At 37.1% G+C, this 26,181-nt stretch overlaps 1 protein-coding gene across 1 annotated transcript; it reads left to right on the forward strand.

Moving 5' to 3' along the window:
* The first annotated feature begins 789 nt into the window (after positions 1-789).
* On the forward strand, positions 790-25,504 carry CCDC34 (coiled-coil domain containing 34). Its single transcript, XM_023230365.2, has 6 exons — positions 790-1,796; positions 6,619-6,757; positions 13,971-14,078; positions 22,456-22,614; positions 23,187-23,328; positions 24,984-25,504. The coding sequence occupies exons 1-6, from the start codon at positions 1,348-1,350 to the stop codon at positions 25,196-25,198; spliced, it is 1,212 nt and encodes a 403-aa protein (XP_023086133.1). The 5' UTR covers positions 790-1,347; the 3' UTR covers positions 25,199-25,504.
* The last annotated feature ends 677 nt before the right edge of the window (positions 25,505-26,181 follow it).

The raw sequence follows: 26,181 nt of genomic DNA on the forward strand, positions 1-26,181 counted from the left end.
ATGACCCTGTGAGGTAAATTTTTCCCCCCATTTTCAGAGGAGTGTTAGGAATGGAAAACCTATCAAGTACCAGGAAAACCACTGATTCCAGGTCCCTTTCATACTAGTGTTTTTTCCCACTACAGTTATGTTTGGTTATATCTATTGGAAAACAGCTTCTCAAGCTTACCTCTTTATGAGGCCCTCACACAGCCCAGTGCCTTTTGATGTTACTGACTCTAGAGATGTTCTGATAAAAGGTTTTTAAATGCCAATATTGAAATAACTAGGGTCGACAACGAAAACTCCATTAGGTCAGTGTTATTCCTTGATCAACTTTATTACTCATTTGGAGTGCTCCAATTTTCTTCCATTTTCATTTTGTTTTCACCGAAATTTTGAACAAAATATTCCATTTAGATTTAACCAAGTCATATTTTATTAATTATAGCTCTGCCTTCTGAATTGTCTTTGGTGGCTATTACTTCTACCATAGCTATTTCTCCTGTGTTAAATTTTGCAGATCTAGATTTCGTCAAAGATTTTTGTATCACTCCGGTCCCTAAAGAGTTTTGTGTGCTGTGGTAGCCATGGTCAGTTTTCATTTATGATATTTCTACCGGTAATATACGACAAAAGCCCTATTTATTTACAAATGTACAGTTTTGTCAGCATGAATAAAGCATCCACCTCTCCTTTACTACCTTTATCCCCATTCCCGAGAGTGATCCTAAGATCCTATATAAAATGCCTATCAGCATTATTTTATATTTACTGAGATGATTTTTTCGCCACAAAAAACTTAAGGGAGAGACTTTTAATAATCTATCCCTTGTGCTTTACGCAGACCCTACCGTACACTAGAGGCTTCGAAGAGGTCAAAAATTCACACGTGTAGACAAATTATGTCCCTTAACATGCCAGGCAAACGAAGTGCTACCAAACACGCAAAGACTGCCCTATAAGTGCGTTCTGGAATACACCTGTAAACTTGCATCTAGTTCGCTCCCCTCTCCTCAAAATATATCGGCTTGTGCTGAAAGAAATCAGACCGATGCTCATAATTCTGACTCCTTATATAGGGGGTAGTTTTGGTTTCTGCTACTTTTCCTGATTCAGTGACAGGTAACATACTTCATGTACCAAATGAACTGCGACACCACAGCAAACAAGCGACAGGCCCTCAAAGTTGTCGGTAGGGAGCCAGGACCCCGCCCGTGGCGTGGGGAGGTACCGTGCTAAACAAGCTTGCAAACAGCAGGCATCTTCCTGCTACAGAGGAGGAAAGGCTGGCCAAGAGAGGCCGGGGGAAGAGGAAGCCAAGCTCTGCAGGCCCAGACAAAGCCCTCCCGGCCTCCACGCGTCGCCATGGCAACGCAGGGTCTGTGCCGGCCGGGATTGGCCGGTCTGGCACACGCAGTGCCTGCTGGGAAAGCGCGTCCCCGCCGCGGCTCCGCCAGTTTGAACTTGGCGGGCCAGATGTGGGCGGCGGGGCGCTGGGGGCCTACTTCTCCTTCCTACGCCGGTTTCACGGCTGACTGCAGACCCAGGTCACGGCCCTCCTCGGGCTCCTTCTCCGTCCCTATGACGGGCACTCGTGGGCAGGGGTTGGAGGTGGTGCGCTCGCCGTCGCCGCCGCTGCCGCTGAGCTGCAGCAATTCCACCAGGTCACTGTTGTCTCCCCTTGGCCACCAGAGCTTCCAGTTTGACGAGGACGACGGTGACCGGGAGGATGAGGAAGACGTGGATGAAGATGCCCATGATTCAAAGGCCAAAGTGACGAGCCTGAGAGGAATGGAGTTACAGGGGTGCGCCAGGTAAACCCGAGACTGCCCGGCCGATTCAGCCTTTTTCAAGATTCCTTAGACCCTTTTAAGTACCCCCTTCTAACACCCTCCTGCCCTCCGACCCAAAGGCAGAGCAGGCACTTGCAGACTGAGGTGCCGTGTTTTTTGTTTTTTGGTTTCTTTTGCACATAAAGAGTCCTGTGCAAATTCTTGCAAATGACGGCAGATTTCCTACGGCTCTTAATCCTTTTTTCCTGAGATATGATTGCTGCAGTCTCACTTCCCAGAAAAACTCACATAGTCTCAAACACACAAAACTTTGCTACCATTTCAGGCGTTCTATGAATCCTTAAAAGCCAGATTGTGAACTCCAGAACTCTTACCCCAAACCTGAACATCAGAACTTGGTTTACTGCACCTTAGTAGTACCTGTGGTTGGTTATTCTGAAAACATACTGATGGCTAGTGAAGTAGGTTGTAGTAAACAGGTCACTTTTTATAACACAGAGTGCTGAAGCACAGAGATTAGCAATGTCAACCTCAGCATGTGGCGACATGGTTAGATAGGATCTGAGTACGCACAGAAGAATGTATGTCATTGTATCAAAAAATGTTAGGACCAATGGGGTTATTAAAACTATCTTAATTTGTTTATTTCTACTGTTATTCACTCAGCAAACATTGTGTGCCACATGTTAGTCTAGGTACTGGAAACCATAAACAAGATACTGGTCTCTACTCTCATGGAATTGAATCCTAAATCAGTCCACTTATTTTACAGATAATAAAACCATGGCGCAGAATGCAAAAAGTGACTCAAAGGCATGCCCCTAGTTATTAGCAGACGTGGGTCTACTATGAAGATAGACCGATCATGTTCTCTTTCCTAAACTGCATGCCTAGTACTGGGTATATAGAAATGGAGCAAAGGGCCTATCCCTGTAGAAATATTTCTGAGACGGGCCCAGTAATGCAGCTCCATTCTGGGATAGACTTACTGCGTTTTCTTCGGAAATCATTTACAAGTTTCTGGTTGCCAGGCTGTGTAAGGCACAGTACAGGAGGTCTGAGAAATACAGACCAGAGAACCCATGCTTTATGTGTAAATAGCAAGATACCCACTTCAGTATAGGGTGTTCATATCTAGCATGAGTGAATGGAATATGGAACCCGTATGAAGTAACCCATATACATGGTTACAGGAGTGAATTAGTTATGGATGAAAGTGAAAGTAAGTACATTGGTGGGAATGGAGATCAGAAAGAGTAACCAAGCAAGCCACTCATCCAGGCTGGTTGTAGCAACAAGAAACAGGCCTGCTCTGATCAACCTGATAGTAAAATTTAATGGTGGAGTTAGGGTTTCAGTAATCTGTTTTCATCTGGGCCTTTGCAGGTATTCTTCAGGACTGAATTGGTCTCAAAGGCATTTAAAGTAAATTTGAAGGCTTTGGGAAATACTTTCTGAGCATAATCAACTGGACTAAGCAATCTGGACACAAGTTAGTGACCTGCAGAATAAATGACCATCAGAACTATCGCTCAGCTACTGAAACCTTGCATTAGTTTCCAAGAGCCAAAGCCCTAACTAAATGGAGCCTGCCAGGGGAGGAGGCAGACGTATGTATGTCTCACTTATGCAAAGCCAGAATCAACTGGTAGCACCATAGGGCTAAGGCTGCCTTCCTTATCACATTTCAGTCCCTATGAATCAAAGGAGTAGCTGGGATGTGGGTTTGAAAAGAGAATGCTGAAGTTATCAAGCATTGTGTGTGGCAAGTATCAGACACTTATTAGGTGCTCAATAAATGTGCTGACTGCATGCCCATTTCCCACTTCCTAAAGAACAGATACATGCAGTGATTATTGTCAAATGCTTTAGAAACTTAGCACTTCCTTTCAGGAAAGGTAGGTGTTTAGAAAATTTCCTCATTCCTCCTCCTTACTATGCTGACCTCTGTTTGGTACCCTGGACAGCTTGGGGGTGACAGGATGAAGACAGCAGGCAACCTAGTCATAGCCCTTTCATTATTCTGGGCTGCGAGTATTCTGTGGAGCAGACAGCAACCTAGAGCTGTGTGGGATTTTATGCCTTTTCTCTATGCCTCACCTGTCACACTGATCTAACTGGCAAAATGAATCGGGTAAGGCTTCTTTGAGCTAGACTCAGGCATCAGCTGCACATAATGGATGTTACCTCAAGGTATTTTTGGTATAAATAGTGCCATGTTTAGAAGATGCATTGACCTTCAAGGGTATTGGTCAGAACTGAGATTAAGCTCAAAGTTAGCTTCAGAGAAGATAATGAGAAGCGTTTTCCTAGAATATTTTATAATGTGCTCTGGGCTTGCTGTTTGTCTATTCAGCTTTATCCTGGTTTTTCTACTACTATACATTAGGAAAACCATGCTGTAATAAATATCTTGTTCACAAATAGCTGCTTGTCAAGCCTTTCTTGATTATAAGTAAAGCTATAGTGTGTGCACCACGCAGTTTGAACACATTTGTTATAAATATTAAGGCAGAAAATTTAACATTTAAAGTGTCATTTCTTAAAAGAAAAACCCACTGATCTGATTGTCTTTCAACAAATGTTTCCTAGGACTCTACTAGATTCTAGACCATAAGCCAGGCTCTTGAAATAAAAAAAAAATGAGTTAAGATATGTTTTCTTTAAGGAACTCATGGCCTGTGGCAGAGATGAACAAGTGACAGGAAGCCCAAGAGTTTTACTGGCAGTGCTGGAGTTGAATTTTGAAGGGACAGTAGGAGTTTGTCATAGTAATAATAGTAAATGACTTACTAAGTGCTTACTGAGTGCCTGGAACTATATTAAGTGCTTTAGCATGGATAGTTTCATGCAATACTACCTGTAAGGGAGCCAGCCACAACTGTCATCTCCATTTTGTAGACAAGAAAACAGAAGCTTAAAGAAGTTTTTTTTTAAAGTGTACGGAAGCAGATAGGATTTCACCCCAGGCTATTTTACACCCAAATCTAAGCTCTTAATCTGACCCTATGTGGAGGTGGAAGAAAGGGATTTCAGATTTAGGTGAAAGTTACAGGGCATGGGGTGTGGCACATTCATCAACCTGCAGGAGTTCCTAGTAAGTGAAATGTAGAGTCTGGATCAGCTATTGGTGAAAGAAGAGGCTAGAAGTTAGGCAAAGGGCCAATTCATGGGTGTCAGGCTAAGGAATTTGGATTTTATCCTGTGGGTAAAAATGCCATTGAAGAACTTTAAGATGAGGAGTGATATGATAGAAGGATACATTTGAGGGATGAATCTGGCAAAAGGTGTGGATAATTGTTTGAAAGGGAGAAAGGGAGGCCAGTTTTGTCCGGATGGTGGTTGTAAGGTTGGAGGAAACAAGAATGGCTTTCAAAAATGGAAAGAGGAATGAACATGACTAGGTGATCATGTGGGTATGGGAGGTGGGCAGTCCAGATGTTGACAAGGAGCAGGTGGAGTCAGAGAGCTGGGGCTTCTGGCTTGAGTAACTGGCTGGAGGGTGATACCATTCACTGATGTAGGATTGTAAGAGGAGTACCTTTCTTGGTGGGAAGGGTGGTGGGTGGATGGTAGAGGATGATTAGATTTGTTTTCAACTGATTGGTATTTGAGTTGAGTTATGTATCACGTAGTTGGAAATCAAGATCTGGAACTCAAGATGAAGATCTGGCCTGGAATTCTTAGTCTAGGCATCATCATGTAGTGATAGTTGAAACTGCACTACAGTGGGGGCAGATGGGTTCCTTCTGCAAGACTGAGAAGGAAAGACGTATGTAAGAAATAACATATTAACAGTGTCTCTTTCCCACTAGAATACAAATTCCATAAGGGCATGAATGAATTAAGAAATAATAGTAGCAGAAAATAATGAGTAAGCTGAATCTATGAAGTAGAAAAGTTGTGCAAAGCAGTGGGTGAAGCAATTGGTTGCTAGAAGCAGGAATGTGAAAGAGACAAAGAACTGAGTCTATAAAACTAGTCTTTAGAGCTACCTTATGTCCTGAACAACCTTGCTTTCTATGGCTTGATGGTTAAGCTTTTTCTAAGTTTCATGAGGTTTGTGGATCTGGCCAAGTCCTTGTGTTCTTTATTTATGTATGTACTTATTTCCCTGCCCCTCTTCTCTTTACCCTGAATTGTTATTTTTCCTTATACCCAGAAGAGACAGACTGACAGAGGTGTATGGTGGAGATGGAGACTATGGTAGGAGGTAACCAGACTGGAGAGTCATATACACCCTATCTAAGGATTGGCAAAAGGGAGTCAACCAAAATGTTAAAGAATGTTTTGTGGCTTCTTATTTCAAAACAATTTCAAACTTATAAAAAAAGTGAAATGATATAAAGAACTTTCATTTACCCTTCACCCACAGTCCCTAATTGTTAACATGGTTGCTTTATCATTTTCTTTGTGTGTACTACATAATCTTTTTTTCCTAAACTACTTAAGGGAGGGAAAGAGAAGAGCCGGCTTCAGGATCTGCTTAGGATTATATGTTGTGATGAGTAATTAGTTATCCAGGTACGATTTTTAGAAATAAAAAAGTGTTGGCATTGAGGCAAATGGATAGGGTGTGGATTTTCCCAATGGGGTTTTAAATAATGTGGTTTTAGAAGATGAAGGAATTCAAAGGCAGTTTGTTGGATAAACTAATTCAAATATTAGAATTTCTTTTCATGATTTCTTAAATGTGTGCTTATGTATAATTCGTGTATGTTTGTAAAAATCACAATATTGTAAATGCAGTATTAAATTTTGCTTTTACTGTACAGTTAAGTGATTTGGACTAGGAAGCAAAAGAGGTTCTTGCACAAGTACTACAGTAGCCTCTCTTTTGTAGCACTGAGGTTGAATCAGAAGATAACCAAGAACAACAGAAACAGGTGTGCTTACCAGAAAGCCGCCTGACACCATGGGAGGTGTGGTTTATTGGCAAAGAAAAAGAAGAACGTGACCGGCTACAACAGAAAGCTCTAGAGGTAAAACTAGACAGTGTTCTTTTTATTTAATCTGTGAGCTCACAAAGTAGAACTGCAGTTGTAAATTAAAATGTTAATGTTATTATTCCTGAAACAAAGTCTTTGCATGTATGTTAGTTTACTATATCAAATTTAATAACTAAGTTATAATATAATAATAGAAATATGTTCATTGTTAGAGCGTTTGGAAAATACAGCTAAGCATAATTAAGAAAATTAAAATCTCCTCTAATTTCACTGTCTGAAGATAATCATTGTTAGTATTATGACATAGCTTTCCAGATTTTCTATGTAAATTATTTTGAAATAAATATGTACAAATGTATATATATGTTGTATGTCTACATACACTGGAGCATCAACATATATACATTTAACTAAGGTAAATTCAGCTGTATATACTCAGTAAAATTTTTAACTTTACCGAAACAAAAGAGAGGCAGGAATCTACCTGCCCCTCCCCGCCCATCCCATCCTACCGTGTGTCACTCAGTGAGCATGTGCCCTGTGTGCTGGGCGATGGGAAACTGCTTGCTAGTCTTTCAGGGTGTTTCAGTTTCTCTGTGCCTCCCTCACTTATGGACATTTCCATGCTTGAGTCTCTTTTGAACTTTTACTATATGAACTCAAAAAACAAATAGTTTTAGATGCATTTTCACATCTCTTCTTTAATGAGAATATTCACATATTTTTTTGAACTCTTACTGTTTCAGAACATGGCAACCAAATAGATTTGGATAAATTGGCATCCCCTAAACTCACTATCCAGACTCACTATCGGAATTCTTCCTATCCAAACACTGAAGCCAAATAGATTTGAATAATAACGAGGGACACTTCTTGTTTTTAATGAAACAGGATAAAATTCTTTTTCTCTATCATTAAACATTTTTATAACATTTTAAAATGGCTCTCTAATATTATTAAAATATATTTAAAATGTATTACATATTTGTTAAAATATAGTTAACTGGTTCACTCTTGTTGGATATTTCAGTCTATTAGTAACTGTTGCTAAAAAAAGTCCTGGGAATTGGCCGGGCACGGTGGCTCACACCTGTACTCCCAGCACTTTGGGAGGCCAAGGCAGGTGGATCACCTGAGGTTGGGAGTTTGAGACCAGCCTGACCAACATGGAGAAACCATCTCTACTAAAAATACAAAATTATCTGGGCATGGTGGTACATGCCTGTAATCCCAACTACTCGGGAGGCTGAGGAAGGAGAATCGCTTGAACCCAGGAGGCGGAGGTTGCGGTGAGCCGAGATCACACTATTGCACTCCAGCCTGGACAACAAGAGTGAAACACCGTCTTAAAAAACACACACACACACACACACAAAATCATGGGAACAAAAGCTTCATGATCTTCCTTAGAATAACTTTTCTGTTAGTTTTGAAACCAGTTATTATTTGATAAGTTTCTAACCAGGCAGGCAGTCACATGTTTCAGAGGCTTGGCATAATTCAAATGATTATGAAAACTAGTACTGCTATTTTCCTATTGTATGGTACTTTGTATTCTAGATTACAAATTTATTCCTGGAAAAGTGCGCTGTGAGAGTGGCACTTATTTCCTCTTGGCAGTGCACAGGGCTTGAGAAAGACCTTACGGTTGATGTTAGGCAAGAATAATAAAAACCCTGGTTCTTTTTATTTGCTGGGTGTAAGCAAGTTATTTAAACTTTTATGTTTCCATTTTCTCATCTGCTTAAGAGGAATAAAATAATACCTGTGTCACAGGGGTTTTGTGAGGATTAAGTGTAACAAAGTATAAAGATGCCTGGCTTTGTTTTTGTTTGTATTGTTATTTATATCATTACTGTTCATAGCCTTCTTAAAGCTTTTTCATTTACTTTCAGAATTAGGGTGTATTTTTGAATTCCCAGACTTTCTTCTCTTACTTCAATGACTAATTCCATTATTTAGTTAGTAGCTTTTAAGAATATTGGTTCACAGTGAGCACTCTATTTTTTTGTTATAAAAACACGTACCTACATATATATCTATATATGTGTATTTATATTTATGTATGTGAAATAGCATCCTAATTTTGTGTAAAACCTGGTGTTCTTTTTTCAAAAGGCTGGTCATAATTCATTAAATTGGTTTTAAACTTACAATTTGGAAAATACTGATCCAGTGAGTTAATGGTAGAACAAAGTTCAATTTCTGGTATTGGGCTTTATCTGTAGTCTCACAAGAAGTTACTTGCTATATTAAGAAAAGGCGGGTCACTTCAAGTCATTTTTAGTCAGTTTACAGAGAAAAGTTAATCAAATTTCAGAGATAGTAAGAGAGCCTGGGCTTGGTAGTCACACAGAACACGGCTGAAATTTTAGCCTTGCCATTCTAATTCTGTGACATTAATTAACCTCTCTGAGCCTCAGTTTCTTCATCTATAAGCCAGATTTTAGAGAGGCAATAGGGGAGTAGTTAAAAGTGTAATTTCTGGGTTTTGTTTTGTTTTTTTGAGACGGGGTCTCGCTCTGTCACCCATGCTGGTATATAGTGGCGCGATCACAGCTCACTGCAGCTTTGACCTCCCCTCCTTTCCACCTCAGCTTCCTGAGTAGCTGGGACTGTAGGCACACACTACCACGCCTGGCTAATTTTTGTTTTTGTTGTTGTTTTTTAGAGAGGGGGGTTTTGCCATGTTGCCCAGGCTGGCCTCCAACTCCTGGGCTCTAGCGACACCTCCTAAAGTGCTGGGGTTACAGGTGTGAGCCATGGTGCCTGGTTTAAAAGCGTAAATTCTTGAGCCATACTTCCTGCATTCAAAATTTGGACTTTGAGCAAATCCTTAACCTTTCTGTGTCTCAATTTCCTTATCAGTGAAAGGGGGAGAATAATATTTACTTCATAGTGTTGTTATGAGGACTAAATGAACATTAGGATATGGGCTCATATGTACAAAGCACTCGATAAAGTTATTATATGTGAAAGGAGATCATAATAACTGCTATGAAGAAGATCATAAAACTGCTATGTTTTGAGAAAAGATTAAAATAATAAATATAAACCCTACCACAATGATAAGCATGTAGCAGGGTATAATTATTTGTAATTTGATTGAAAGATTAAAACCTTTTTATGTATTTAGTAGTTTGACATTTCTTATGGCTACTTTATTACTTAACTCTGAAGTGATTCCATTTTAGCATGACTCTTATGTATCAGTTATGCCAGGGATATCCTAACATATAGGCCAACTACTCAGCTTGCTGTAAACTCTTGTTGAGCTTTTGTGTTATTCACATTCTTTCGCTGCCTTTTCCTTTATTTTGTTTTTATCTCATGTTTTCCTTATTTTTCTGCCTTTATTTACTGTGTTCTCTAATTTGTTTATAAACCATATCAAATTTTTAACCATAAAGAATAGTCATCTCAGATCCCTATTAAAACTAAAAAGCATGAAAGGCAGAAAAGTAGTTTTGCCAAGGCTTCATTCGTGGCAGAACTGGGACTGGCACCTAATTCTTTGACTTCCATTTAAATGCTTTTCCCATAATATCAAGATGTATTTTAGAAATAATGAGTCAGACTTAGTATTTATTTTTTAATGAACTCTGGTTTTCTAATTTTCTTCCTTTAAGATTTAAGAGAGCATTTATAGGATAGTTTAATCATTAAAAAGATCATCCACACTCATAAATTTGATTTGAGCATCAGACATTTAGGTTTGTTTCAGACATCTCTGTGGGACTCAGGTTAAGAAATTATTTTAATTCATAAAATTACCCATTACAGAATGTTATACATTTGTAAGTTTTGTTGAGATGATAAATATGGTAAACACTGAATCAGTTATCAAGCATTATGAAAAACTAGTATATTGGTTTTGTAGGTCATTTAATTTTTGTTTACTTTTTAATTATTATAAATAATCCTTTAGCCAACTGCCCCAAGTTCTCTACAGTCTTTGGCTGATTCTAATTTTTAATATTTGCTTTAACATATTATTATAATCAGTTGTAAATTATAAAAATTACCTAGTTTGTGAATAGTCCTGGTGCCTTCTTTTTTCTTTTTTTAAATCATCTTGCCTTTCCCCATTTTATTCATCAGTCCTTAATGAAGGAATAGGGTAGGATATACAGCTGTTGGAGAAACTCAAAGCTGTCAGTTTTTCTAATATTACCTTCAGTGGTAAAAAATTATTTGAAAGTAGGCAAAACCTATTGAAATACAAATACATGTTTAAGATCTTCTTTGGATTTTGGTTTTCCCTAATCAAGTGTTGTATTCCATGGGAAAATATTAATAGCTATCTCTAATCCTGTTGAAATTCAGTGGTATACCAGAAGACCATGTAGGGGCCTTTTGAAGGAAGACTCCAGCTGTGTCCAGAAGGAGATTGGCCTTTGTGGTAAACATGGAGTCATTCAGGGTGGGGAATTCTAAGTAGGGCCAGCCTTGGAAGGGAGGGTTCTGTCTCAAAATATGATGTATATTCTGGTTTGGCAAATTACTTGAACAGACATCCTGAGATTCGAACACTGCTTGGGTTATTGGTAGCATTTTCTAGGTACATTTTGACCCTTTTTCTTTAACCTCTCAATCAACTTTAACTAAAATTTGTTAACCATCAAATAGGAGTCAGAGTTTATTTTTTTCTGATTTTTCAGTTTAGTTAAATGAAGAGGCCGGGCATGGTGGCTCAAGCCTGTAATCCCAGCACTTTGGGAGGCCGAGAGGGGCGGATCACAAGGTCAGGAGATCGAGACCATCCTGGTGAACACAGTGAAACCCCGTCTCTACTAAAAAAAATACAAAAAACTAGCCGGGTGAGGTGGCGGGCATCTGTAGTCCCAGCTACTCGGGAGGCTGAGGCAGGAGAATGGTGTAAACCCAGGAGGCGGAGTTTGCAGTGAGCTGAGATCCGGCCACTGCACTCCAGCCTGGGCGACAGAGCAAGACTCCGTCTCAAAAATAAAAATAAAAATAAAAATAAATAAAAAAATGAAGAATCTTAAAAAGGCACATAAATATATAGTAAATCATGTCTTTATACATTTAAATAATTACTTTTCTTGAAAATAAAATTTAGGACTATTTTGGAAAAGTTTTGATATATAGTTGTCAGGTCTATAGCCAATTAATCAATTAATGTCTTTCATATTTATATATTTGTATATATACATATATAGACATGCATATATACACACATATTTGTGTGTGTACATGTATATATATATATGTATAATTTTTCCCCCTTTTGTTTCCTAAGTCCAAACCCTCTTCTCCTTTTCTTTTTCTTTTTTTTTTTTTTTTTGAGAGGGAGTCTCACTTTGTCATCCAGACTGGCGTACGGTGGCGTGATTTCGGCTCACTGAAATCTCTACCTCCCAGGTTCAAGCAATGCTCCTGCCTCAACCTCCCTAGTAGCTAGGATTACAGGTGCCTGCCACCACACCTGGCTAATTTTTGTATTTTTAGTAGAGACAGGGTTTTACCATATTGCCCAGGCTGGTCTCGAACCCTTGACCTCAAGTGATCCACCCGCTTCAGCCTCCCAAAGTGCTGAGATTACTGGCATGAGCCACTGTGCCTGGCCCAGAGGCCCAGGCCTTCTTTTTCTTATAACCCGTATACTATGGCAAACTCAATCTTCCTCAGAATAGTTCTCTTCAAATGCAATCTTCAGCCTTTGTCATTAAGAGCTCTGAATTTTCCCTTTTGCCAGGTATTTTTGTTTCATAACATTCACTTTACTTTGCCTGTCTCAAAAGACCTTCCTCACCTAGCTGGTACCACACTTAGTTTCTGACCCCTCCCACCTCTCAATCTCTCTCCTTTTGAAGTCATCTTTTCACTATTCCTCATATGGTGCTCATTTCTTACTAGCCTGGTATACTAGCTAGGGGGAAGGGAAGATGGTTCTCCTCATCTTCCCTTCCTTTCTCTGAACTGTTATAATATGCAATAACTCACAATATAGCACTTACTTCTTTGCTGTATAGAGAATCACATTAGATCAGAGACTTCTGGGATTTCATCTTTATGTCAGTTCTTGCTAAGTTCATAGTAGCTGTACCATAAAAGTATACTGAGTAAGTAATCAAAGAACAATAGTTGCTGAAGTGATGAAAAATCCTTAAAACAAAGATGCATATTTGCTTTTAGGGGTATAGTGTTTAAAAGTTGGAAGATTTCCTGAGTGAGGGCAGCTATCTTCTATGCAGCAGAATTTTAGGATGAGAGGTTATGGAAGACAGATTTCCTGTGACCAGTTGTTTAAAATGCAAAAGAGATGTTCTTGGTGTCAAGTTTTATCTTCATTTAAGACACTGGAATTAGTCTGAGGGTTGGAAAATTGTCTTTCCCACTACCACCCATGCCCAGGTAGGTAGGTCTTTGGGAAACAGGGGCCTGGGGAGGAGAGTGGAGACCAATAGAAGATACGTAAGGTATCTGACTATTAGTATCTAAAGACAGAGAAGAAAAATAACCAGTAATTATGGTTGTGGAGCCCTAGTGAAGTCTAGTTTGAACAGCATTCTCAACCAATGGAGTAATTTAACTGATGAGTGACAGAGTGGTGGCATTCAACTTGTAGTTTTATTTGGCCATACCTTTCACATTCTTTTTCCTGAGGAAATGCCCAAACGTGTAGATTCGAGTGACAGCAAGGCAGTTAAATAATCTGGGATATGAATGTGGTTTTGTTTTACACTTCAGCAGCTATAAAATCAGTGAAGAAAACTCTGGGTTCTTTTTTTCCCTAAGGAAAATTGAATGGTTTCTTTGTATTTCTTTTGTGTAACTCTGAATTAAATTTTTAATATAGGGATTATTTAATTCCTATGCTTTATCTTCATCAGAAATCCAGAAGCTTCTTATAACTAAAAAAAAAAAAAAAAAAGAAAAGTTACAATTCTCTTGAGCTTCTGCCAGTAGCTTAGAGTGATGCCAAAATTTATGTGTGGGAAAGTTGATTTCAATGAGGGTAATTTAGCTGAAGTTTAGTCTAGGAAACTAGTGTTTTGCTGCCAAGCAATTATTTGCACATTTCTAAAAAATGACTTACACTTTTACCAATGCTTTTTTTCATCATAAACTGGTTACTTAAGTTATTGCCACTAGTGGCATATGCTGTATAAAGGAGACTATATTCTTGTTTAATTTGGTTAATAACCTCAGACTTTTAAAATATACATATTATTTGGGTACTTCTATTAAATGTTGCCTTTTGTCTAAATAAAATCCACAGGAATTAAATCAACAACTAGAAAAAAGAAAAGAAATGGAAGAACGTGAAAAAAGAAAGATAATTGCTGAAGAAAAGCACAAAGAATGGGTTCAGAAAAAGAATGAGGAGGTAAGGAGGGAAAAATGCATACACATGTTGATATCTCTTTTGCAAAATCTTCTATTACACTTCATTACCTAGGTTTTTAAAAATATTTCTCTTAGAGTCTTTCTTCTCTGGCTTCTTTTATTTTTTTATCCTGGTAGACATTTATCAAGTCTCTGTCTTCTGACCTTTACCCTCTACTTTTCTCCTTTTTCCCTCCTGTGGCTTGCACTAATATTTGCCTGCAGGCAGTCACCAAGTTTGTATCTCTAGGCCTGGCCTTCTGAATCCTTATGGCAAGTGCCTCCAAGTCTGCAAATCTAAAACAACTCATTTTGCCCATTCCTCCTTCATAAAACCATTCTGCCATTTCTCTGTTTCATTCAGCTGTCTTCTCGGTCACCAAGGCTTAATTAGAATTCTTCTGTTGTTCCTAATTGTCTCTTCCTTTTCTTTACAATTACTACTTCCCTGTTTGTGATCTCTTTCCATTACATCTTTCAATTTATTGTTTACTTCTTATACTGGATTGTAAGCTACATAAGGGCAGGGATTTTTGCCTCTTTTGTTCAGTTTGCCAGGAGCTAGATGAGTACCTGCACATAATAAATGTACAAAAATAGTTGAGTGAAGATGTTCATTGAATGGATGCATTTTTTCCTTTTAATTTTAATATATTCTTGTATGGATCACACACATTAGAAATTCTAAAAATACTTATTCTGTGGCCAATTTGTCTTCTGTTGTGATTTTTACATATTTAGAATGGTATTGCTTTTATTATTATAATCCAATCTTACAGATTTGGAAAAATGTTTAAATTGCAGAACAATATTTTAAATTTTAATTCTAACTTTTTATTGTTGATCTAATGCCCAGTGGTATTAATAAGTGTACTATGTAAATAATTTCAGTAAATTGAAAATGATATAACCTTCTTCATCCAAGTATTACAAGAAGGAAATTGGTTAGATGTATGTGAGTGTTATAACCATATTTATTTTAGAAGTCAATTACTTTGTTTTTTTAAAAAAAGTTTGCTTCATCCCATGATATAACACGAAAGAGATCTTTGTGAATAAATCCAAAAATCAAAATAAGTCTCTGTGACTGTTATAAAAGTTTGGGTAGTATCTTTTTGAAATTTGTAACTATAAAACAATTATTTTATACATGCAGAATAGTTTGCTCTTTCCTCTAAAAGTCCCTCTTATCTTCTAACTCCATTAAGCTAATTTTACCATGCCAGTCAAACCTAGTTGTTGTTTGTCTAAGAATGTAAGATACTGCTGGGAGACAATATATTCACTGTTTTAATTAGTGGCAGTAGACCTAATCCAATTATTGGAAGAAAAAAAAATTACTTCTTTTGGAGGGAAGTGGCTTGCCCTGACATGAATCACTAGTTATTGAAGGCAAAATTCCATAATGTTGAGAATTATTTAAAAATAAAACTGAGAAGTTATATTTACCTGTTCTGCAGAACTTTTGTTCATGTTAAGGAATAATTGATTATTCTAAATTTTTTTTTTCCTTAAGACCTATCAGATTTCTTCTTTCAGACATAGTTACATTTACCTCTATTTGTAAAGACTGCTCTCCTGGTTCTTCTCTTCCTGTCTGGCATCTAGCTTTTTTCTCCTCTGTTTACATTTCATGGTGTGTGGTCCTCAGCTGCCTCTAGCTTCATTCACATTTTAGCTGTATCTGTGGCTGCTATTTTCTCTAAATCATTTTCACTGTGTTCTATCAAAAAATCAGACAAAAAGAATTTATGCATTCATTAGCAAAGCTAGTTTCTTATAATATGACTGTAAATTCTTAAGTGCTTTTAAAATAAATGTTCTATCTCATCTGGTACTCCTAACATTTGTGTTACCGTGGTAATTTATTTTCTGGACGTGTTTATGACAGTGTTATCACATATTTTGTAAAAAGGGCCTTTACTTTTAATGTTTTAAAAAATTATTTAAAAATAAAATCGTTTTTAATTCTTAAAACACAACTGATTTTCTAATGTAAGACATTCAGATCAACAAGGTGTATGATTGATAACACTGTTATCACATTATTCATGCTTTCAACAAATATTTACTCAGCTTTTACTATGTGGGAAGCACTATTGGATAAAGCAAAATAAAAATCCAGAAACTTAAAGTAGCCAATTGTTATATTAGTTTCCTTTAGTTGTGTGAAACAAAGGTTCTCTCAGTGCAGCGTCTTTAAAGAAGGAAGATTTATTGTTGTGCTTTGTGTGGTGTAGAACTAACATGCCAGAAACTCTGAAGCCAGTTAGTGGCTGCTTCCTCTCTCAGTAGTAGTGACTACACTGAGTGCCTGCTGTGTCCTCCTCTTGCTAACTAAAGGCATTCTGTTCACTCTTCTTTAGTTTAAATCCTACAGAAGTCTGTCTGATTTTTTTCAGAATTAATTCCATTGAGCTGTAGTTTGCATATAATAAAATACAACTATTTAAAATTTGATGACTTTGGCAAATTTAGGTACCCATGTAACCAGCACCAGTAAAGATATAGAACATTTCCATCACCCCAGAAAGTTCCCTTGTGCCCCTTTGCATTCACCCCCACTCCCTGCCCCCAGCCAGCCTCAGCTCCAGGGAAACTGTTAATCTGCTTTCTGTACCTGTAGATTAGAGTTGCCTTTTCTATAATTTCATATAAATGGAATGATAGAATATATACTCTTTTGTGTCGGTCTTTTGTTTTAAAACTTACCCTGCTATTTCATGTCTTATTCCTTTTTATCACTGACTATAGTATTCTATGAAATACATTTCATAGAGTATGTTTATCTGTTCACTAGTTGATGGACAATTGAGTTTTCAGTTTGGGATATTATGAATAAAATTCTGTGACCACTCATGTACAAGTCTTTTTGTGTACACTTGTTTTCATTTCTCTTGGGTGAATGCCACCCAAGAGAATGCCACCCAAATAACTGGGCTATATGATAATTATGTGTTTAACTTACAAGAAATTGCCAAACATTTGTTTAAAGTACTTGTACCATTTTACATCTCCACTACTGTTCTAAGAAAGTTCCAATTATTCCACATCTTTGGCAAATTTGGTATGGCCAATCTTTTTCATTTTAAGTCCTTCTAGTGAGTGTGGAGTGGTATGCCATTGTTTTAATTTTCATTACCCTGAGATCTAATGATGTTTAGCATATTTTCATAAGTTTATTATATTAGTCTTCTAGAGCTTTCATGACAAAATACCACAAATCGGGTGGTTTAAACAACAGAAATATATCTTTACTCACAGTTCTGGAGACTGGAAATCAAGATAAAGGCGTCTGCAGGTTTGGGTTTTCCTGAGGCCTCTCTCCACGGCTGTCTTTTTATGTCCCCACAGTGCTTTCTCTGTGCACACATATCCCTGGTGTCTCTTCTTCTTCTTGTAAGGACACCAGTCCTGTTGGATTAGGGTCCTACCCTTATGACCTCATTTAAACTTGATTACCTCTTTAAAGGTCCTATCTCCAAACACAGTCACATTGGGGATTAGGGATTTAACATAGGAAATTGGGAGAGGGGCAGGAATACAATTCAGTCCATAACACATATTGACCATTTCTACATCTTTGTTGTTGCCTTGTTTTGTGTTGTGTTGATTTAAGTCATTTGTCCATTTTTTGAAGGAGTTGTATGACTTATATGAGAATTATTTGTATATTCAGACTATAAGTCCCTTTCCAGATATATGTGATGCAAATATTTCTTCCCATTTAATCCTTCCTTCCCTTCCTTCCTTCTTTCCTTCTTTCCTTCCTTCCTTCCATCCATCCATCCATCCATCTTCCCTCCCCTTCCTCCCCTCCATTTCCCTCCCCTCCGTCTCCTTCCCCTCTCTTCTCTCTCTCTCTTTTTTTTTTTTTTTTGAGTCAGAGTCTCACTCTGGTTGCCCAGACTGGAGTACAGTGGCATGGTCTTGGCGCACTGCGCCTCTGCCTCCCAGGCGCAAGTGATTCTCGAGCCTCAGCCTCCTGAGTAGCTGGGATTGATTATAGGAGTGCACCACCACACCTGGCTAATTTTTGTGTTTTTTTGTGTTTTTAGTAGAGATGAGTTTTGCCATGTTGGCCAGGCTGGTCATGAACTCCCCATTTAATTTTTCTTAGTGGTATTTTTTTTTTTCACTAACAAGAAGAAGCACTGATTAATGGTATTTTTTAAAGACCAGTTTTAAATTTTGATGAATTTCCATATTTCAGTTTTTAAAATAGTTGGTGGTTTTTGCATTCTATTTAAGAAATGTTTGCCCACCACAGGAGGGTAAAAATACTCTCCATTGGCGGGGCGCGGTGGCTCACGCCTGTAATCCCAGCACTTTGGGAGGCCGAGACGGGCAGATCACGAGGTCAGGAGATCAAGACCATCCTGGCTAACACGGTGAAACCCCGTCTCTACTAAAAAATACAAAAAACTAGCCAGGCGAGGTGGCGGGCGCCTGTAGTCCCAGCTACTCGGGAGGCTGAGGCAGGAGAATGGCGTGAACCCGGGAGGCGGAGCTTGCAATGAGCTGAGGTCCGGCCACTGCACTCCAGCCTGGGCCACAGAGCGAGACTCCGTCTCAAAAAAAAAAAAAAATACTCTCCACTGTTTCCTTCCGGAAGCTTTATAGCTTTAGCTTTACCTGTATGTCTATTTCAGTTTAATTTTAATGTATGGTGTGCATTAAACATCAAGATTCGTTTGTTTGCATGTGGATATCCAATTGTCCTAACAATATTGACAAGATAATCTTTTCCCTATTAAAGTACTTTGGCACCTTTGTCTAAAATCAGTTGACCATATATTTATAGGTCTGGATTCTATTCTATTCTATTGATTTATATCCTGTGCAGTACCACACTAACTTGTTACTATAGTTTTATAGTTCTGATTTTATTATTGTTGAAATCAGATAGTGTAAATCCTCCAGGTCTTTAATTCTTTTTCAAACTTGTTTTAGTTGCCCTGCATCTTTCCATATACAGTTTAGAATCAGCTTATCAATTTCCCTAATAATGCCTGTTCTAATAGTGCTTGGCCCTATTGGGATTCTGCTAAATATAAATACATAGATCATTTTGGAGAAAATTGCTATCTTAATAATATCAAAGTTTAAATCTATAAACATGGGTTTTCTTTCTAGTTATTTATGTCTTCTTTAATTTCTCTCAGCAGTGTTTTTTAGTTTTCAATGTATAGCAGTATTATCTTTTGTTAATATATTTCTCAATATTTCATGTTTTTACTGATGAGGGCAGTTATCTTGCCTTGTTTCTGATATATAATATATATTTTTATATATACATATATAACATACATATGTTTATAACATGTATGTAACATGCATATGTTTATAACATGTGTGTTTATAACTTTTTTTTTCCAGTCACACTCATATAGAACGTTTCTGATATTACCTTGTAATTTCCGTGCCTGGTTTTGATATCAGAATAATGCTGGACTCTTAAAATGAGCTTTGATGTGTTTACTTTTTCTCTGTATTCTAAAATCAGTTTTTTAGGGTTTGATACTATTAAAATATGCCACAATAATATTTTATATTAAAATATGGAATATCTTTACTAGTGAAGCTTTCAGTGACTGGAGTTTTTGTAGGAAAGTTTTTAATTTTGAATTGTTTTTGTAAGTAGAGGGTTATTCAGACACTACTTTTTCTCAGATTATTTTTGGGAAGTGACATATTTTAAGGAATTTTGACATTTCATTTAAAATATTGAATTTATTGGCATAAAATTGTTTTTAGGATTCTGCCATTTTGATTTCTATATGATGTCTGTAGTGATCTGCCACTCACCATCTCTATGACCTTAGTCAAATTACCCTCCATGTGCCTTAGTTTCCTCCTTTGTAAAATGGGACAATAATAATATCTACCTCACATCATTATTGTAAGAATTAATTGAGAGTGTGTACAAATAAAGTACGTAGAATGGTAACAGGCATAGTTAGCACTCAATAAAGGTCAGCTGCTATAATTAAAAACAATGTAAGAACTGGTTGATTCCTTGTAGGTAAAGTTGTGGAGGACAGTCATGAGTCACATGGAAATTAAGCAAGATATGCTCCAAGGTCCTTTTCAATTTGTAGATCTTCTGACAGTTTGAGGTAGTTAAAATCCAGTATTGTTCCAATGGCTATTGAGTTCTCAGCATGAAAAGATTCTGTTTCACAGCTATTGGCTGCCCAGCAAGAAGGAAATACAGCAGCTTTGATACAACTTGGGGCAATTACTTGAGGTTTTTTTTTTTTTTTTTTTGAGATGGAGTCATGCTCTGTCTCCCAGGCTGGAGTTCAGTGGCACAGTCTTGGCTAAGTGCAACCTCCACCTCCTGGGTTCAAGCAATTCTCCTGCCTCAGCCTCCCAAGTAGCTGAGATTATAGGCGTGTGCCACCACGCCGAGCTAATTTTTTGTATTTTTAGTAGAGATGGGGTTTCACCATGTTAGCCAGCCTGGGCTCGAACTCCTGACCTCAGGTGATCCACCTGCCTTGGCCTCCCAAAGTGCTGGGATTACAGGCATGAGCCACCGCGCCCGTCCTGAGCTTTGATTTTTAAGACTTGTCTTTTCCTGCACAGCCCTAGACATACCTTGTCTATAACTGATGTTTGTCGGTTGAGTCTTAATTGAATTGCTTATATTAATGTATTCTATTAGCTGCTTTCAAGGGAAAAATTTCTTTTCTTGGCTCATAATTATTTGCCTGGGTGATGTGTATGGCATTTATTTTGCATATACTTTTTATGCCTTGCAGATTTGTTTCCAAACCTTTGATAAAGAAGACTAGCTATGTCATTGGTTATTTAGAATTTAGGTGTGTTGGTAGATTATCTTTTAAATAAGGAGGAAAAAATAGGGGCCGGGCGCGGTGGCTCAAGCCTGTAATCCCAGCACTTTGGGAGGCCGAGACAGGCGGATCACGAGGTCAGCAGATCGAGACCATCCTGGCTAACACGGTGAAACCCCGTCTCTACTAAAAACTACAAAAAACTAGCCGGGCGACGTGGCGGCGCCTGTAGTCCCAGCTACCCGGGAGGCTGAGGCAGGAGAATGGCGTGAACCCGGGAGGCGGAGCTTGCAGTGAGCTGAGATCCGGCCACAGCACTTCAGCCTGGGTGACAGAGCGAGACTCTGTCTCAAAAAAAAAAAAAAAAAAAGAAAAAATATTGAGTTATAATCTGTGTCAAGGATCAATATTTTTTTTTTCTATAAAGGGCCAGTTAATGAATATTTTAAACTTTTGGGGTCATGCAATCTCTGTTGCAGCCATTCAGCTTTGCTATGATAGTGCAAAAGCAGCTGTAAACAATAAATATGTAAACAAATGAGTGTGGCCACATTCCTATAAAACTTCATTTACGAATACAGGTGGATGGTGGACCAGATGTGACTGGCAGTCCTTAGTTTGCCACCCTCTGGTCTATGGAAGGATTATATAGCCAGAGATTTGTCTGGATGTGCCCTTACATACAGTGTTTAATGAGCATTATTCATTTCTCCTCTCTTAATTCATTGATGGCAAAGAATTATGCAAATATTAATACTGACAAACTGTCCTGGAAATATGTGTGTGTGTGTGTATTTATATATATTTTGATTTTTTTGTATATATATATAAATTGTGTGTGTATATATATAGCCCCTGTTTTAGAATGAGAGTAAATATCCATTAAAAAATACTAAGATTCAGACCGTCTAGCAGATTGTAATTTTTATTCACTGTTATTTATTCAACAAATTTTGATTGAACACTGTATTAGTCTGTTTTCATGCTGCTGATAAAGACATACCTGAGACTGGGAAATTTACAAAAGAAAGAGGTTTAATTGGACTTACAGTTCTGTGTAGCTGGGGAAGCCTCATAATCATGGCAGAAGGCAAGGAGGAGCAAGTCATGTCTTACATGGATGGCAGCAGGCAAAGAGAGAGAGCTTGTGCGGGGGAACTCCTTTTTTTAAAACCATCAGATCTTATGAGACTTATTCACCATCGTGAGAACAGCATGGGAAAGAATTGCCCCTATGATTCAGTTACCTCCCACCAGGTCCCTCAAAGATGATATTTGGGTGGAGACACAGCCAAACCATATCAAACACCTGCTGTTCACTCAGTACTGCCCCAGGCTCTGAGTGGACATTGGTGAGCAAGATCTTTGTCACTGACCTCATGAAACTGATAGCCCAGCAGGGAGACTGACATTGAACTGTTAATTGCAGGTATGTTATATATTTTTATAAACCATCTTGTGCCAGCTGTCATGATACCATGTCTATTTTAGTTTAGAAAATTGCTGGATGCAACAATCTTTCCTTAGATGAGGATCATTACTGGTATTACAATTAACATTTATCTATTTTTATTTAAGAAAAGAAAAGAAAGAGAACAAAGAATTAGTAAAGAAATGGAGGAAAAAATAGCAAAGGAACTGGAGAAAGAATACTTGCAAGAAAAAGCAAAAGAAAAATATCAAGAATGGTTAAAGAAAAAAAATGCTGAAGAATATGAGAGGAAGAAGAAAGAAAAGGTATTTTTATTAAAGTGACCAGTTAGAATACATAACTTTGGTGTTCATATGTGTCAACTACATCTTAGAAAAAGTATCTAATAGAAAATTGGCACTAGCTTAGCATAAAATAAATGCATGAAGCTATCCCAGTTAATCCTGTTATGCTGTGTGTAAGTTTCAAAAATGAATATGCATTTGTAGTTTTCTTAAGTTGAGAAATAGTAAGCCTGTTGATATTTTTTTAGTCAGGTTTAAAACTTGTTGCTGTTATTCCTTTTAAATATTTTTCAATGCACTTTATGGGAAGTCTTACTACCATTTTACAAATTACTATTCTTTGAAAACAGCAAATAGTTTTTTCTTTGTGGATTTGATGTCTTATTGTTTTTCAGAGCTGGACACCTTAACGTATATCCCTGATCATGTTCAATATTCTACTTATATTATAAAAATATGATTCAGTATTATGGCCAGTAAGCCATTGGAGGTAGGAAGCTACTGGAGAAAAAAAAAAAAAAAATCAGTAGCATTTCAATGGAATATATAGTTACAGAATATCCCTGGAAATATTTTGGTCTTGTCATTTTAAGGAAAAAGAAAAACAACAGCAAGCTGAATTACAGGAGAAAAAGGAAATAGCAGAAAAAAAGTTTCAGGAATGGTTAGAAAATGCGAAACATAAACCTCGTCCAGCTGCAAAGAGCTATGGTTATGCCAATGGAAAACTTACAGGTTGGTTTTTATGTTGTGTGGCTTACATAAATATGGTTTGCAGAAGCAAATATTATACTCCTTTTGACAGAAATAGAAATGTGTAAAAATTATTTTTCTTTCAAATTACTATTTTCTGGAAGATTATATTATAAACATACCATGTTCCTATGGAGATGCTACAAACGTACTGTCATTCTCCACATTTGTATTTCTTAGAAGCAATAGTTACAAAACTGCAAACTTATGCTTTAAAGTAATGATTCCTAACATTAAGAAATAAATAATGTTCTCATATTTTTTCGATGATAAAGACTTAATCAGGATATATTTTAAGGGGTTGTTTTGCCTCTTCTCTTTTTAACCCTTTCTAAGGCAGAGTTTCCCATGTCCTTGGCACATTCTTTGTGTTAGGTAGAATACTAGACAGCACACGAACCAGACACAAAACCGATTGGCCTTTAGTCTTGGTCTGATTATAAAGGGCAGTGCATGTTTTTCTTTGTGCTTCATGTTGGAAGCTCATACCTTGCTGACAGCTGCCTTCACTTGTTTAAGTGATTTATTATTAAAATACTCCCATTCTGTTTTGTTCACACAATAGAACATATTCCAGACTTTGTTTTGACCATCTTGGTGAAGTGAGTGTTGATATATCTATGCAAAGTGGGTTGCCAGTGTCTGAAAGACACATTCCTGCTGTCAGGATTAGGCCTCTCTCATGTGTCACGAAGGTCATCTGTTTTAGCTATTGAGCATGGCCTGCTCCTTTTTGTTTCTTGCTTGAAAAAAAGAGTAATAAGCAGTGGCTTTAACCCAGTAATTGAGTAGTAAAGTTAAAAGTTTAGGTGGGAATACTAAACATATTGACTAGAAGTTAATTACTAAAATAATGGATTGTTTTATTAATTTTTGGCATCTTTAATGAGTTTAATTCTAACAAGCAGCATATTTGTCTGCAGATGTTATACTTAAGTTTCTTTATTCTTTATGCTGATACCATTTTTATAAATTATGAAATAAAGGAATTTTTGTGCCAGTAGTGACTGAAGGATGTGGAGATGATTTGTAAAATGTTCTTCCTTCAAATGTGCTTATTAGATGTCAGACATCACAATACTTTAAACATTTCATATACATTAGCAAAAGAATGCTCCATAACTCATAACATAATTACAGTGATATTGTGAAATCTTATTGACACTGATTCGGAATTTCTGTGATTCTAAACAAGAATCTTGATTTACTATAACTTCATATGAAAAATAAATATTTTTCTGTAAAATTCAGTATCTGACAAGAGGAAGCTAGTACACAATCAGTAGTTTCCCAGACTGAGTTAAGAAAATGAAAGTTTTGTTCAATTTAAGGATTGTAGAATTAATTTCTTAGTAAAAATTTTATAGGAGTTTGCATTTACATAGGTTTTAACACTAATGTTATTTGGATTCTTAGAATTATCATTTATGTTTTAATTTTAACTGTAATATTTACTGTATTTGGAAAGTGTTACTTCTTTGAAAATATCAAGGAGTTTGAGTTTTAAATAAATCACATTGGCTTATTAGTGATAATTTGTCCACTTGACATTTTAACATTTTTCTAGAAGTTTTAAGTGGCTTCTTTGATGTCAAGAAGTTTTTCCTTGTTTTGATCTGATTTTTCAATAACTTTAGGTTTTTACAGTGGAAATTCCTATCCAGAACCAGCCTTTTATAATCCAATTCCATGGAAACCAATTCATATGCCACCTCCCAAAGAAGCTAAGGATCTCTCAGGAAGGAAGAGTAAAAGACCTGTGATAAGTCAGCCACACAAATCATCATCTCTGGTAATTCATAAAGCCAGAAGCAATCTTTGCCTTGGAACTCTGTGCAGAATACAAAGATAGCATATGTGGAAAATAACATGCTTTTATCTGGAGCTATTTAATTTAAAAGTCAGAAATTGTTTTTTACTGCTCAGTCAATAACTCAACACTTAATGTGATTATTGACAAATAGCAATTTTTGCACTTGTATATGGAGTCCTTAGAGTTGAGGAAGGTATTTTCTGGATTTTGGTTTTTATAAACTTTTCAAGGTTGATCTTGTCATGTTTTGCAGAATAAGTGGCTGAATATGTAAGAATTGTGTTTGTATTTAGCTTGTATTAAAAGTATATTGTAATACTAATAAAATTAACAATTTTTCTTGTATTGTTTTATACTGTTACTAGTTTACATTTATGAACGTAAGATTAATTTGTTCAAAACAAGCACCTCCAAACTGCATGCTTGAGTAAGCTTTAGAAGAATTTAAAGCAAAAAAAAAGGAAATAGAAAAAGAAGTTTAAGGGATGGCAGGTTAGAATTTAAGTGGGTTAGCACCCTAGAGTAATCAAAAACAGTCTTTGCTGATGGGTTTTGGCATATTTTTCCCTGTGTAGATATTTTAATTTTATTTATATTATATTAATTTAATTATTTATTTTGAGACAGGATCTCCCTCTGGGTCTGTTGCCCAGAGTGATAGTGGCTTACTGTAACCTTGAACTCATGGGCTCAAATGATCCTCTTACCTCAGCCTCCTGAGTAGTTGAAATCACAGGAGCATGCCACCATGTACAGCAATTTTTCTTTTCTTTTTTTTTGGCAGAGATAGGGTCTTCCTATGTTGCCCAGCCTGGGATATTTTTAAATTAATTAACTGAAGGCATGTTTTGTTACAAATAAATCAGGGTTGGGATTTCCAAAGGAAATTTTTTTTTTTTTTTTTTTTTTGATGGAGTCTTGCTCTGTTGCACAGGCTGGAGTGCAGTGGCGTGATCTCGGCTCACCGCAATGTCTGCCTCTCAGGTTCAAGTGATTCTCCTGCCCCAGCCTTCTAAGTAACT

The sequence above is a fragment of the Piliocolobus tephrosceles genome, chromosome 13, assembly GCF_002776525.5.
Source record: "Piliocolobus tephrosceles isolate RC106 chromosome 13, ASM277652v3, whole genome shotgun sequence".
In the NCBI taxonomy this organism is placed as follows: Eukaryota; Metazoa; Chordata; class Mammalia; order Primates; family Cercopithecidae; genus Piliocolobus; species Piliocolobus tephrosceles.